General features: G+C 51.4%; 1 protein-coding gene across 4 annotated transcripts in view; it reads right to left on the reverse strand.

Moving 5' to 3' along the window:
- The window catches only part of BCAN (brevican), a 58,887-nt gene that overhangs the window by 20,467 nt on the left and 23,504 nt on the right, over positions 1-14,916 (reverse strand). For 3 of the 4 annotated variants that reach the window (XM_050930490.1, XM_050930489.1, XM_050930492.1), the window contains 5 exons: positions 11,692-12,087; positions 9,316-9,490; positions 8,236-8,363; positions 7,134-7,427; positions 1,064-1,486 (listed from right to left, as the gene is read on the reverse strand). In XM_050930490.1, coding sequence (XP_050786447.1) covers positions 1,064-1,486; positions 7,134-7,427; positions 8,236-8,363; positions 9,316-9,490; positions 11,692-12,087 — 1,416 coding nt within the window. The remainder of the gene's footprint in view (positions 1-1,063; positions 1,487-7,133; positions 7,428-8,235; positions 8,364-9,315; positions 9,491-11,691; positions 12,088-14,916) is intronic. The other variant, XM_050930491.1, reaches the window with a different exon arrangement.

A 14,916-nucleotide genomic window follows, 5' to 3' on the forward strand; every position in this document is an offset into this window, starting at 1 on the left:
TCTATCTTAGGTATTTATATGGCCCTATTACCATTATATCCTAAGCACCTCACAATCTTCAATATATTTATCCTTACAACAACCCTGTGAGATAGGGCAATGCTATTATCCCCAGTTTACAGATGGGAAACTGAGGCACAAGAGGCTAACTGACTTGGCCAAGTTTACACAGGAAGTCTGTGCAGAAAAGAGAATTGAATGCAGGTCTCCTGTATCCCAGGCTAGTGCCCTAACCACTAGACTATCCATCCTCCTTGTTTTGCAAACTTAACATCAACCTTAACTCCATTTTAACAGTGTTTTGTCTGGGAACTATAAACCAGATTCCTCAGCTGGTGTGAACTCCCATTTAAACGAAACTGAGTGAGATCATTTACACCAGGCAAAGAGCTGGTTCCAAGTCCTTCGTTGCCAGAAATACAAAATGAACTGGTTCTGTGCATGTTTTGCTTTCCATAAATACGTGTATTCCCCTTTCTTTTCACCCCTTTTATTAAAAGTGGAAGGAAGGAGCCAGCAGCCAAACTGGGTTCTGGATCCAGGTTCTGAAGTTGCCATGAATTCCAGGGGATTTCAGCACCAAGCCCAACACTAGTTTGAGATAATGGGACTTTTGCAAATTTTGATTTTCAGCTGGGGCAAAAAGAAGCTGAATGTTTCTGACAAATGTTTTTCAGTTTTTTGATCCCTTGGATAGAAAAATTTTGAAAATTTTTGTCAAGGTTTCAAAGAAACAGTTAAAATAATTCACTATGTTTTGTTTTACTGGTTCTTCAACCAGCTCTCCCCATAAATATTGCCAGTGAAAGTATTTGGAGAGATCCTGACAATGGGGCCAACTGACATGAGCCACCTGTAGGAGAGACTGGATTAGCTTGCAATTGTCAAAGTGCCCAACTCCCATTGTAACATGGGCATCTAAATCCCTTTGGCTTCTTTGAAAATACCAGTCCTATGGACTCTGGAGCTTTGGAGACATGCCTTCAAAGCTGCGTTCGTGACCCCATTCTAGCCATCGCCTTAAAAACGTTCCCTGATGACACTAAGAGGATTCTCTACCTACCATTCCTGGGTGTCTCTGTGCAATTTCCAATTCTCCCCATTTCTCCTTCCTCAGCTGGAAGTGCAGGGCTCCCTGGTTTTACATCACTGCTAGTCAGACCTGCCTCGGGACTGGCTGGGCTCTCAGGGGAACGTGATGGCGGGTGAAGTCCTAGATCTGAGGATACGGAGTTATCTAGAGGGGGTTCCCAGGAGACAGGAATTTTGTCCTCTTCGGGGGCACTGCTTGGCTTTTGCTGCTCAGCGTCTCTCATGTCCTGAAAAAGAGGGACGGTGTATATAGCCCCTCTCGACTCATTCTCCACTTCCGCTTTGGACAGCTGAAGCTCCTCCAGCTTTTCTGTCACTGTAACAATCTCCTTGGTCCCCTTGGGCTCAGTGGCTCGGTATGTTTCTGGAGACTCCGTGAAAGCATCTGTCTCTTCTGTGGGCAAAAAGAAAGCGGGAGATTACTGCCTCGGCCTGTCCCCGGGGCGTCAGGCAGTGACACCTTCCAATCAATAGCCTTCCAAAGCAGGACCACCCTCGCTCTTCGTCTGAGGTTCAGGCGGGTCAGAGAAGATGAGCTGGATTCATCCTGGTGAACTCCAGTGACTCCCGTGGAGTTTCCTCAGGGATAAATCCAGCCCATGTTAAGCTTTGGGGCTTGATTCTCATTGACACCGAGGTTCCTTGCAGGGCAAAAGGACCTCAAAATGGGTGTCATGGCATCCAGGTTAAGGGTCCCTTCACACCATTGGAGCAGGGTGTAGATGGGACCTAGCGTAACTGAGAATCAGGCCCTTTGAGTTTATATCTGAGCAAGGCCTGAACTCAGCTCAGAGAACGCCCTGGCAATTGCCATCTAGTCCCAGCTCCAGAGCTGAACAGTGAAGCTAAATCTTGGCCCTGACGCTCAGCTGGGCCTCGCTCCATTCATGCCCACTGAGAAGCTGGGCCTCCGAGCTTTACAATAAACCAAAGCAAAACTCCCTACCTCTGACCCATCCCCCACCCCCATAACTTCGAGTGAGTTCGGTTCCACTTCTCAGTCCAAACCTTGCAGCTGAGACGACTCTCCAGTTGGCATCGATTTTTACACTTGCATCATGTTAGCTCTTCTTTTCTCTGCCCTGAGCTTATTTTATCACCTTTTTATTTGTGAGATCCTAAACCACACATAAAAGCACGGGGAATGTGTAACCCACCAGGGAAATGTTATAGAATCAGCTCTGCAGAAATCCAGAGGATATGAGTCTGCTACAGCCCCATCTACACCAGCTTAGTGCTGTAGCAGCATATGCTTTTAGCTCCACCGGGCACCGGTTCGATCCCCGATGGGTCAGCCAAGATGGCGGCCATCACAAGGGGCTTTATGGGTAGCTTCAGAAACTGAAGCCCTGGAATTAGCCACAGCAGAGTGTGTAGGTGGTAAAAGCTTCTTCTATCTCCCCCCCAAAAGGGAACTGAGGCCTCTCTGAACACTGCCAACGAGGGGGCTGAATGGGCCAAGATTCTCAGATTTGGGAGGGGGCCACCTTGAGACCCCTTAAGGCCTATGAAAACCAGGTCCTTTTTGAAGGCCTCTCCTGTTGGGCACCCAAAGGAAGTAGTTTCTTTTGAAAACTGTGGCCTCTTTTATGATGTGGGGAGCTCCTCCTCCAGTGGGACATGGACTGAGATGGGAGCTGGTCAACACGCTTTCTTCAAAGCGTTTTTCCTACTCAAAATGGGCTTTTTAGTCAAAAAGAGAGAGAGAGAGAGACAGAGAAATTCTCATGGGACCTTAGTTTTTCACTAAACATTTTGAGTTTTCATGAAAAACAACTTCTTAACCCCCAAAAAACTTTGGAAGAAAAATATTAACGGAAATGACAACATTAATTTTGGTCAAAATTTGTCACCAGAATGAAAAAAATCCAGATCTGGACTGAGCACTTCGGAGTTATCAGAGCAGGGGGCTCAGAGCCATCGGTGTGTTACAAGGAGCTTTGGCCATCGCTAATCAATTGCTGAACCAGCAGCCAAGAGGGGAAAGGATCCATACTACCCATTCCCAATTCCCTGAGAAATCCATTCCCAATCCTGCCTATTTTGTCTCAGAATATTGTCACTCCGGCCCCATGGCCAGTACAAGGAAAGACCCTGCAGCATTTTGCAGTGTTGTTATTTTGAATAATAATTAATAAAATTCAAACAGGCCAGATCCCTATCTGGGGGTTTCAGTTTAGCTCCGATGAGGCCAATACATCTATGTCAAATGATGCCAGTTGGGGGTCTGGCCCATTGGCTTCAGTGGAGTGATACCCATTTACACCAGTTGTGATTCCAAAGGAGTGACACTGATTTATATATATATCAAAAGCCAGGATTAGTATCACTGCCTTGAAGGATGCCTGCCAGAATCCAGAGGCTCGCCCACTCCCCGAGACCTCGGCACCATGCCCAACAACCAACATAAAATAGCCAGCAAGATACGTTTTGGGCAACCTCCTTGGCTAAGTCTCAGCGGTCGCACAAAGCCGTGTTGTGTCCTATGCTGTCATGCAGAGGAAAGTCACGCAGCCCTTGTTATGCAGCACAAGGAAGGACATGAAATAGGAAAAGGAGACCAACGGCAGTTCTGTGGCTCTGAGGAAGGTTAGGTTTGCAGAAAAGGCACTAACCTGGACCCTAAGAAGTCAGAGTCTGATTCCCAACTCTCCCACAGGCTTGCATTAAAAAAAACCAATCTCTGTGCCTCAGTTTCTTTCCTGTAAAGTGAGGGCAATAGCCCTTTGTTTCTCCCACCCATGTTCATCTAGACTGTGAGTGCTTTGGGGCAGATACCATCTATGACTACGTGTATGTACAGCACCCAGCACAGTGGCACTCTGAGCTCAGCGAGGGGTACAAATAAGTATCATATGGTATCCTTGCAGGAAAGCTGGCATTTTAAGACTGTGGGAGTAGATGTAAAAATGGCAACAATTGCTCCATCGGGCTGCACCCCGTGGGTCAGTTACACTAGTGCAAAGTGTCTGATTAGCTCAGGAAGCAGATCTGAGCTCAAATCAATCTTTCCACCACCCTCACCTTTTTTTTCTTTAGACGTGGGCTGGGGTTTTGTTAAGGGGAAGGCTGCAAGCTCAGCGAGAAGGAGCTCAGCAAGGGTTAAAATGAGACCGTCTCAGTGCAGTGACCGAAATGTCTTTTCCCTGCGCTTTCCGGCCTTTCTCGCTTGATTTATGAAGCTCTTTGACGCAGCCCCAGTACCATCTATCCATTCAGCCCTCTCAGAGCACTTGAATGAATGACCCCTCCCAAAGGCCCTGCAAGGCTGGTATCATCTTCCCTGTCTTAAACATGGAGAAACTGAGGCCCAGAGAGGGGAAGCGACTTCCCCATAGCCACTCAGCGAGGGAACCAAAAACTAGAACCCAGGTCAACTGGCTATTCAGTTTCTGTTTTAATGCCTAGCTCACCCTCCTGTCTAGGCAGCGGTACCAGAATAATTCGTGGCGACACACAAAGGTGTTTGTGCTGCTAATGTCCATTGAATTAGTGCACTGACCAGTAGATCTCAGTCGTTGTTACTATACAAAGTTCATTGCTGCTGTTCACAGGTCTTTATCCCTACTCCCAGAAGAACGGCGAACAGTAGTGCCGACTATCGGTCGTTATTGCTTATATAGAGGTTTTCATTGCTAAAAATAGATCTGGAAAGCTGTTTATCGCACTGACAGACCACACCCCCCGTCAATGCAGGCTGTGGTCAGCTTTCGAGTATCAGTTCTGAAACTGAACTAGAAGTGTCCCCTTTTTAGCAAGGCAGGAACTAAATCAGCTCGACTCCAGCTGGAAGTGGGGGTCCATGAGGAGCTCCAAGGAGATCAGGGGCCCATGAGAGGCCACACACAGGATGGGCGATATGAGACCAGAGTTCATCAGTGGCCCTGAGCAGGAGAGGGAGATGAAGGCCTTGGTGGCCATGAGAGGCCTGCAGGAGGGAGCCAGGAACGGCGTTGGTTAGAGATGACTCGGAGAGAGCCAGTAAAACTGGAGAGCTCGCAGTGGGGACTGAGCCCCTTTGCAGGGCGCCTGGGTCAGCTGCTGCAAAGAAGGGGCGATCCTGGGAAAACCGGGACAGGTGGCACGTCTAGAGCCAGGGACATGTCTCTTCTATCAAACCTAGCAACCACACAGATGAGCAATCGGGATTCCTTTGCAGGGCAGCAAGCTCCCTTGAAGAACAGGGCAGGGACGGGCCAGAGCCAGAACCATATACGACCCAGGCCCCTTTGCACTCTGGGGCTTCTCAGAAAAGGGAGCCAGCCACAAACCATTCCCAGGTTTGCAAACCTAAACAAAAAGTTCCCCCCTTCTCCCCCCAGCATGGCTGGGAGGTCACCCAAAACACTGCCTAACTCAGGGGACCCAATCCTGATGTCTGGTGAGCTCACGTCAATGCCAGCACCCTCCACAGCGGCTGATCAGGGTCAGGCCACATGGCCTATATTTTTAATCTGGCTGGCTGACAGGAGGTGCTCGATTTGAGATGGTTTTCAGGGGCACGGCACTTCTGTAATTTCAGTGCAGGTGCCCAGCGCTGATCACCAGGCTGCAGCTGTCTCTGGTCAGGTCAGAACAGGAGACACCCAGAACAAAGGGGTATTTGAGAAAACTGAGGCCTATTTGGGGAAAAGCCCACTGTGCACTCCTCTTTCAAGGGTGAAATCCTGGTTCCATTGACGGGAACCAGGATTACACCCCAAGGGTTTGCTATCTGGCTACAAGCCCACAAAAGTAACTGTAAGGTCCAACAACGGCTATTAGCCAAGTCGGTCAGGGATGTAACCCCATGCTCCAGGTGTCCCTAAACCTCAATCAGAAGCTGGAACTGGACAATAGAGGATGGATCACTCGCTAATTTGCCCTGTTCTGTTCATTCCCTCGGAAGCAGCTGGCGCTGGAAGACAGGATTCTGAGCGAAATGGACCATTGGTCTGACCTAGTCTGGCCGTTCTTACATAAGGTTGTAATCTGCAGAAGTGCTCAGCGCCCAAAACTTCAGCTGGAGGCAGAGGCAGCTGTGAGAGCTCAGTACCTCTGAAAAATCAGGCCCTCGGTGGTGTGACGAAGTGGGACTGTTCTTAATGTTTCCTCTGAATACTGTGTGGGTGCCTCAGTTTCTGGCTGACACTGTCTCCTGACAACTAATGGCCCAGGCCCTTCCTCCCTGCAAAGGGATGCTAAAGGTGTGGGAGAACAAAGAGGTCAGGTGACCTCCTGGCCCGGGAAAGGAACTCAGCAGAGAAGGAGGGGCTGGAGAGGGTTTCAGTTTGGAGATGGCTGGGGACAGGAAGTGAGGGCAGACGGGGTTGTCTTTCTCGCTGGGCCCCAGAATGGACCCGGCTGAGGGGTCCTGTTCTCTGTATCTACAAGCTCTGTTTTAGACCATGTTCCTGTCATCGAATAAACCTCTGTTTTACTGGCTGGCTAAGACTGCGCAGTGGGGGTGCAGAACCCTGTGGCTTCCCCAGGACCCCGCCTGGGTGGGCTCGCTGTGGGAAGCGCACGGAGAGGCAGAGGATGCTGAATGCTCCAAGGTCAGACCCAGGAAGGTGGAAGCCGTGTGAGCTTCTTGCCCTGCAGACAGTCTGCTCACAGAGAGGAGGGTCCCCCAGAGTCCTGACTGGCTTCGTAGGGAGCAGTTCCAGAGCATCGCCCGGGGACTCCGTGACAGGTGGCTAAGGAAATGTCTGCCCAGATACTTTTAGCAACGTACACAGGATCTGTACCTTCGTGAGCCATCTTCCAAGCAGACTGCTTAAAAAAAAAAAAAAGCAATAGATATGGGCATGTGTACCTGGCAGGGCATCCCTAGTTTAGCCTGGTGCATTGGCATCTAGCACTGGCAGCCTACAGGCTGCCTGCACGATGGGATTAAATTCTCCTCTACTCCAAGGAACAGCACAAGGCCCCTCTTGCACCAAGGCCTAACGCTGGCCCCTCAGCATGGGGAAGCATTTCACCCTATGGTGCATCAACATGGGCTCCTAGCGGCAGCCTGCAGGCAATTCTGTCTGCGACCCCTGAGCCGGGTCCTTTACCTCGAAAGCAGTACACATCGTATCTGCTCTGGGCATCAGGGAATCCAGTCTGGTTGCGGAACTGGAAGATGGTTTTGACTCCCGGCTGGCTCCCGCCGCACCGTTCCCGCGGGATTACAATGGGGTAGCGGACGCTGCCGTCAGCCAGCCAGCCCGAGCTGCACTGGTCCAGCCCTTCGTTCCAGGCCGCGTACAGCTGGCCTGGTGTCGCTATCTCCTCTCCCAGCACCTCACAGTAAGCCTTGGCCTCCTCCAGGGTGAATTTGTCTGGGGCGGTCCTCAAAAAGAGTTCTCCTGCAAACGCAGATGGAGGGGGGAGGAATCAGATCCACAAGGGTCTCAGCCAGTCCAGGAGAGAGGGCTCTTTTAGCCTCCCCCCTACCCTTTCTTACTGCTTCCTACTGCTGCATGACCCACCCCACCCTTCTAATTACAATACTGAACAAACTCCCAGTGGATCCACTAGCTGCCATCGATCTCCGAGCACTATCTAAGACAGGGGTGGGAAAACTATGTCCTGCGGGCCACACCATGCAGTACGGCCCCGCTCCGGTCCCCCTCTGGCCAGGGCACTGGGTCAGGGCCGCACCACATGGCTCCCAGAAGCCACGGCATGGCCCCCTCAGGTGCTCCAATGGGAGCTGCAGGGACGGTGCCTGCAGATGGGGCAGCGTGCAGAGCCGACTGGCTGTGCCTCCGTGTAGGAGCCGGAGAAGGGACATACCACTGCTTCCAGGCGCCACTTGAGGTAAGCGCCACTTGGAGCCTGCACCCCCTGAGCCTCTCCCCACGCCCCAACCCTCTGCCCCAGCCCTGATCCCCCTCCCACTCTCCAAACTCCTCAATCCCAGCCCAGAGCATCCTCCTGCACCCTAAACCTCTCATCCTCACCCCCACCCCAGAGCCCGCACCCCCAGCCGGAACCTGAACTCCTCCCTGCACTGGGGCCAAAGCCAAGCCATGTGGGTAGTTTGTTCCTCTGTTGCCCTTTATGGGGTTTACTGGACCTGTACTGGCAGCTGTCAATGACAGGAAACTGGACTGATCCAGCATGGGCCATGAAGGCAGCTAAGGACACAATGCACTTGGGCATCATAATTACCATGCAGATCTTCAACGTAACAGTAGACATCGTACATGTCTTCTGGGTCCACGACTCCATAGTTACGGACCCCCGGCAACCCATCCATGTCTCCATAACAGCCCTCACGAGGGGTGTGGATTGGGTACCTGGAACGAGGAAACACAAGTATTGATTTTCCACAGAGAGAAAAGGACTGCTGGAACCAGCCGGTCAGATGCTGCTGCTAAACCCTTGGGGTAGGGCTACTTTGCCAGGGTCACCTAAGCCCTCTGCTGGGAACCACCCAAGTGGCCACTGATTTTTGGATGCCACTGTTTTTTGGGACACCTCCTTCGAGACCACCCTGGGGGCCTGATTTCCAGAAGCACTTGCAGCTCCAGCTGACACTGTGAGGAGCCAGCACTTTGTTAAAATCCAAGGTGAGGCAACCCAAACCCCTGCATTCAAAGTCAGTGGCCACATCTGGAAATCTTAGCCCATTTAGGGCCCGTTGATTAGGTGATCAGCAACTCTGCTCTGAAGTTCACTGAAATCAATGGGAGCCTTTCTTTTGACAACCATGGGGTTTCAATCAGGCTCCTAGAGCAATGGTTTTCAACGTTTCCCTTTCCAGGAGTCTTCTCCAAGCCAACCAGATGTCCCATTTAGCTACGTGGGAAGGGCAAGGTGATCATGACCTCCTGGTGCTTGCTTGCAGTCTCCACGTTAAGGAGATTGCAAACTGTGCCCAAAAGCTACAGTTTGCAATCATCTCCTTTGGAATTGTTGCAGGTGGAAAATTTCTCTAATTAGTGTTTAATCTGGAGCAAAGTTCACCAAAGCCATGTACAGTGTCTTAGACGACAAGTTCTTTGGCGTGTGGGCCATCTTTTCGTTATGGGCGTGTGCAGTGCCTAGCACTCTTGTAATACATATCATCATCACTACACAATGGCATAGGAAGAATTCCATTTTGGTACTGGAGAAGTGGACTGCCCTGTATTGGAACTCATCATTATTCATCTCCTTAACATCCAGTGGCGATGAGTTCCACAGGTAAACAATGTGTCATGCGAGTTCCGCAACCACCTGAATCTAGTCTCTGTGTGAGTTGCCCACCTGACCGTCTGGTCCGCGATCCAGCCCGCGTCACATTGCTCGAAGCCACTGAAGTAGGCGGCGTACAGCTGTTCGGGGGTGGCGATCTGTGCCCCTATCCTGGTGCAGGCCTCCCGAGCCTTGGCAAAGGTGAAGGCGTAGCGCGTGGAGCCCTCCCGATAAAGGAACACCACCCCTAGAGAACAGAGTGTGAAACAGCATCTAAATATCCTTGCAAACGCAGGTCTGGTGGGCCATTAAGCAGGGGTATTGGGGAGGTGCAGTATGGTACACTCGCCATCAGCCAGCTATGATGCTGTCTCAATACATAATGGGGTCCCCAGGGATGGCGTTAGACTTGCTGGGGCACAGGGCCGAAGCTCGAGCCCCACCGCCCAGGGCGGACGCCAAAGCCTGAGACCGAGCGTCCAGGAATGGAGCCTGAGCCCAAGGGCATCAGCCCTGGATGACCGGGCTCAGGCTTTTGGTTTCGGCCCCCCTGCCCGCAGTGGTGGAGCTCGGGTGAGGTCAGGCTTCATGTAGTAGTTTTTGTTGTCAGAAGGGAGGTCGTGGTGCAATGAAGTTTGAGAATCCCTGGCCTCGGCCCTGTACACCCTGAGTTCGAGCCCCGGTGGTCCATTCACTTGCTGCATGCACCAGTAGCCTGCTATGACCCATCATAGGATCTTATGCAAAATCTTAAGGCCAGAAAGGACCATTTTGATCATCTGGTCTGGTCTTCTGCATAACACAGGCCTGAGAACTTTGTCCTGGGATGCTGTCACCACGCGCAAAACTTCTTGTTGAACGAGAGTGCGGCTTTTAGCCAGTCTTGATTTAAAGACTTCAAGTGATGGACAGCCCACCTCCCCGGAGGTCAGTTGTTCCAATGGCTGATTGCCCCTCGCTGATAAACATTTGCACCTTATTTCTAGCCTGAATCCCTTCATTTTCCGGCGGTTGGGTCCTGACTATTCTGAAAACACGACCATCCACTCAGTGTGGGATGGAGGTTAGAGCAAAGAAATCGGAGAGGCGGGTTCTACGTCCAGTTCTGCCCACCGACTTCCTTTGTGGCCTCGGCCATGTTATTTCCTGTCTTTACGTGCCTCAGTTTCCCTGTCTGTCAAATGGAGATGAAAATACTCATCTTCAGGAAGTCCGAGATATATACATGCTATATAAGTGCTAACTCCTAGTCAGAGTTTTGCACTTTTGTGCAATGATCGTGACGTAAACTAGCACTCTGTTTCTCTCTGAGCTGGACAAGAATCATTAGTGTCCCGTCCTCCCTTACAGATAGGGAAACAGAGGCATGACGAAGGGACATGGTTTGCTCTGAGTCACACAGCAAGTTAGTAACAGAACACAAGAGTCCTGATGCCTGCTTCTAAGCTTTAACCACAAGACCATGCTTTCCCGCCACTAAAGAGCCACAGCTAAACTGCAGAGGAAATCATCCTCTAAACCAGGCGGCCCATCATGCCGGTATAAATTGCGTGCCTGGCAATGTCGAGCGAGGAATCAGAGCAGCCGGAAATTTTTCTTACATGAATGGGCAAACTTGGGCTTCTTGCTGGGTTTGAAGAAAGGCAGAAAACAATGAGTAAGGTAGGAAGGCAGGAGAGGAGAGGGTGCGCTGCCAGCTGGACTTTTGCAAGGTGGGGGGCGGGGGGGAGAAAGGGGGAATCTTATGAGATTAACACTTAAATATTAGAAGAGTGCAAAGTTAATTGAAACTGGGAGAAATAGCATCCAGCGTGCATTAAGGAAATTGTTTGGGATTGCCAGGGAAATCAATCACAGTGAAATAAATAGCAACTTCTCTGCAGTCCTGGCAATAAATAAAAGCATTCATCTAATGCTACACCACGGTATGAGCAGTGTGAGCCGTCAGCCGTTATTGAACGCTGGACCTTCTGCAAGCGCTAGCTGTCAGTGCTGTGTTGAACAAAAAGAGCAACTCCAAAAAGTGATAGCTGTAGTAGGCTGTTATCCTTTAGGAGATCAGCCGCTAGAGGACGACAGGATACACGCTGTGTTACTGGCGGGGAATAACAAGATGTAGTAATACAATAATAATACAATATATTAACACTATTATAGCATTAGCCAATACAGAAAGGCCTTTTAGCTCAGGCATTAGAGGCTCGTGCACTCACAGCCAGACGTCCCCAGTTCAGTCCCCGCCACTGACCGTTCACCCAGGGATGTGGCATGACACATCCAGCCCTGAGTTAAAAGATCCAAGGCTGTCAGCTTCTGTATGGCCCAGCCACCGATAGAGGGAGCCAACCCCACGCAGTGGATGTGGCTTATACATGCCGTCAGACAATTATGATCCCTCCCATCCCACCCCCCTCCCTGCGACAGATGCTAGGGTTAGGGGGCTGTTACCTTTGACCTTCACCTCCAGCTGGTCATGCCCATCCTCGATGCCATGTTGCACGTTGCAGCGGTAGATCCCAGAGTCATTGGACCGGAGCTCGGTCAGCACCAAAGTGGCGTCGGTGGGCAAAGCCAGGTAGAAGGGCAAGGAGACGCGGTCGCAGTAGCCTTTGCTCACCTTCACCTTCTGCCCCCGGGCCACCAGGATCTCGGCCTCTTTCCCCTCGGAGATGAAGGTCCATTTGATCCGAGGTGCCCCCAGCACTGCTCGGCGCCCCCCTGCGGTAGTGGTGGCCAGGGGATGCATGTAGGTGATGTGGCAGGGAATGGTGAGGGTGCCCGACAGCACTGCCCGGACAGGCGTGTGTTTGGCAATAGAGACTCTCAGAGCCTTGAGGTCATCTGCCAGGGAGAGAGAGGAAACAAAAAGTCAGCAGTCGCCCAGGAGAAGCCCTATTAGCTTTGTGCAGTATAGGGCTCATGACACACAATTGAGCAGTAATGATTCCATCCATCAGAAGTCATGGGTAACATACACGCACGCGGACACAAACACACTTACACCACCCAGTGCATGGCACTTTCAGTCCGTTTGTCCTTCAATTGCTGCTTTGCTGTCTTTTCTCCCCTCTGATCCCTCAGTCATTTTAACTGCCTGTGATTCCCTCTCCGGATCTGGATTTCAGTGTGACTCTGTCTGCTTGGACCTTGCTCCATTTAAAGTCACACTGACAAGAGGGCTGAGCCCACAGCCTTGATCGAAACGCCCTGTGTGTATGCGGGGCCCTGGGTTAGCTCTCAGGTAGGGTTAAACTAGCAATGAAAACATGGACAGTCGGGTTAGCAGCTCCAAGTTCAACCTGAGGTTCCCTTATATTATTATTTGCGTTACCTTAGCACATAGTCATTGACCAGGACGCCATGTGCTCGGAGCTGTACAAACCCACGTTGGGAGCTGAGTAGTTGTGTCTCCGCTGCTGTTTTAACCCGAGTTAACTAACCCATGTTAAGACCAGAGGCTGCAGTAGAGGTATCCGCAGAGACCTCACTAAAACATGCCCAGGAACTGCTCAGGAAACCTCCCTCTGGGGCAAATTCACCCTGAGGGTAACCCTACAGACTTCAGGCATGGGTCTAGCACCCCTCCCACCAGGACCCCTGCTTTATTCAATGCCAGGGCTCACTCAGCCAGCAGCTAGGCAATGCATTGCTTTCTGCTTCTTGTTCACTGCATGGCCCCAGGCCTTAATTTAGTGAATGCTGCTCAGGCCCTGTTCTGAAGACAGAAGGACTAACTGCCCTGTGCTGGGAGTACAGAGCTCAGGCTGTGGCAGCCAGAAGGGGTTAATAGATGGGCCAGTCACCTCCCCAGCTGGTACTCACTGGCCTGTTAACCACAGCTGCCGGTGGGGGGAAGGCTGCAGCTCTGGCAGTGGAGCCTGGGTGCTAGAGACACTAGTGTCATTCTGAGAAAGCTCCTCAGCAACAGAGGAAATTGCACAAACCTGAAGCACCAAGGAAAGAAAGATTTGGAGAATGTAGCGCTGGGGGAGTGATGCCTGCAGACAGGCCAAGGTAGGATGCAGTCCAGGTGAGGGATTGTAAGAAATGACAGACCCTAGCTGCTTACTACAGGGGCTGTGGGCTGGCACCCTGGGGGGAGGGGATTCCCTTTTTACCCTTCCCCATGCATACACCCCCTTGTAGGATGGGCCATGTAAAGCTTTGGCACTAAAGGGGCAGGAGGGAAGAGAGAGAGAGAGAGCTCAGTGGTTTGAGCATTGGCCTGCTAAACCCAGGGTTGTGAGTTCAATCCCTGAGGGGGCCACTTCAGGATCTGGAGCAAAATCAGTACTTGGTCCTGCTGGTGAAGGCAGGGGGCTGGACTCAATGACCTCTTAGGGTCCCTTCCAGTGCTATGAGGTAGGTATAGGAACAGTATCCAGACTGAAGACCCAGTATCCAGTTCTATGAGGTAGGTATAGGATCGGTATCCAGACTGAAGACCCAGTATAAGACATTGAACCACAGGGTTTGTATCTGGACTCTTCTGTTCACCTGGATTGGGGTTTGGCCGGTTGGAGGACTGGGTGGCAAGCTGGAACAGACCCCACCACTCCAAGTGACTGGGAGGTGATGGAGACAGAGGAGCTGTGCCCAGCCCAGAGGTGGCCTGCCAAGCCCTGAAGGAACCTGTGACATTCCTCAGGGTCTTTTCCCTGGTGCTCCATCACTGTGGTATCAGACACTTGGCTCAATTACTTTATTTTCACAAGACCCCCATGTGGGGGCAGAGTGTGATTATCCCTATTTTACAGAGGGGGAACTGAGGCGCACAGAGATGAAGATCAGCAGCAGCTGCTAATGTTGGGTGCCCGATTTGCAGCACCTGGTGGTTTGTTTTTCATGTGACCTAGCATTGTGTAGCACTTCATAGGCTCAAGACTAGCTCCCACTGACGCCCGCTGTGGCTGTGAGCACCCGGCACTTCTGCCTGTCACGCCCTAGGGCCTTGAGCCAGGCATCCAGAAAATGAGCAACACCAACTAGTGACCTTTGGTTGAAGCCAGCTTTGCACCAACAGGGGTCCTACAGACCCCCTGATACATCCCCAGAGCACCCTCTATCGAGGCAGGGGCCCTGGGATGGGGGGAATCATAGACTATCAGGGTTGGAAGGGACCTCAGGAGGTATCTAGTCCAACCCCCTGCTCAAAGCAGGACCAATCCCCAACTAAATCATCCCAGCCAGGGCTTTGTCAAGCCGGGCCTTAAAACCTCTGAGGAAGGAAATTCCACCACCTCCCTAGGTAACCCATTCCAGTGCCTCACCACCCTCCTAGTGAAAAAGTCTTTCCTAATATCCAGCCTAGACCTCCCTCGCTGCAACTTGAGACCATTACTCCTTGTTCTGTCATATATCTAATGATATATGATAATGGAGTATATGATCATGTAATTAAAGATTTGTCCCCTAATGAAGATGACCAAGGGGGACATTTCTGGCACTTCCTAACTCTTGAGGGCTTGACTTTGCAAGCTTTGCGTGGGCCCAGCAGGGAGGTCTTCGAGAGCACAACCTTGCCTGCTCTCAGTTCAGGGGCCTGCCCCGCTGTGGCAGCCCAGCGCTGTAATGGCAGGAAAATTCCTGCTCAGCTCCAAGGTCTCGTCGGTGCAGCAGAATCTTCAGGGAATTTAATGCTAAAATCGAAGACCACCTACGAAAGGGACTACG

Source organism: Gopherus flavomarginatus, chromosome 20, assembly GCF_025201925.1.
Source record: "Gopherus flavomarginatus isolate rGopFla2 chromosome 20, rGopFla2.mat.asm, whole genome shotgun sequence".
Taxonomy (NCBI): Eukaryota; Metazoa; Chordata; order Testudines; family Testudinidae; genus Gopherus; species Gopherus flavomarginatus.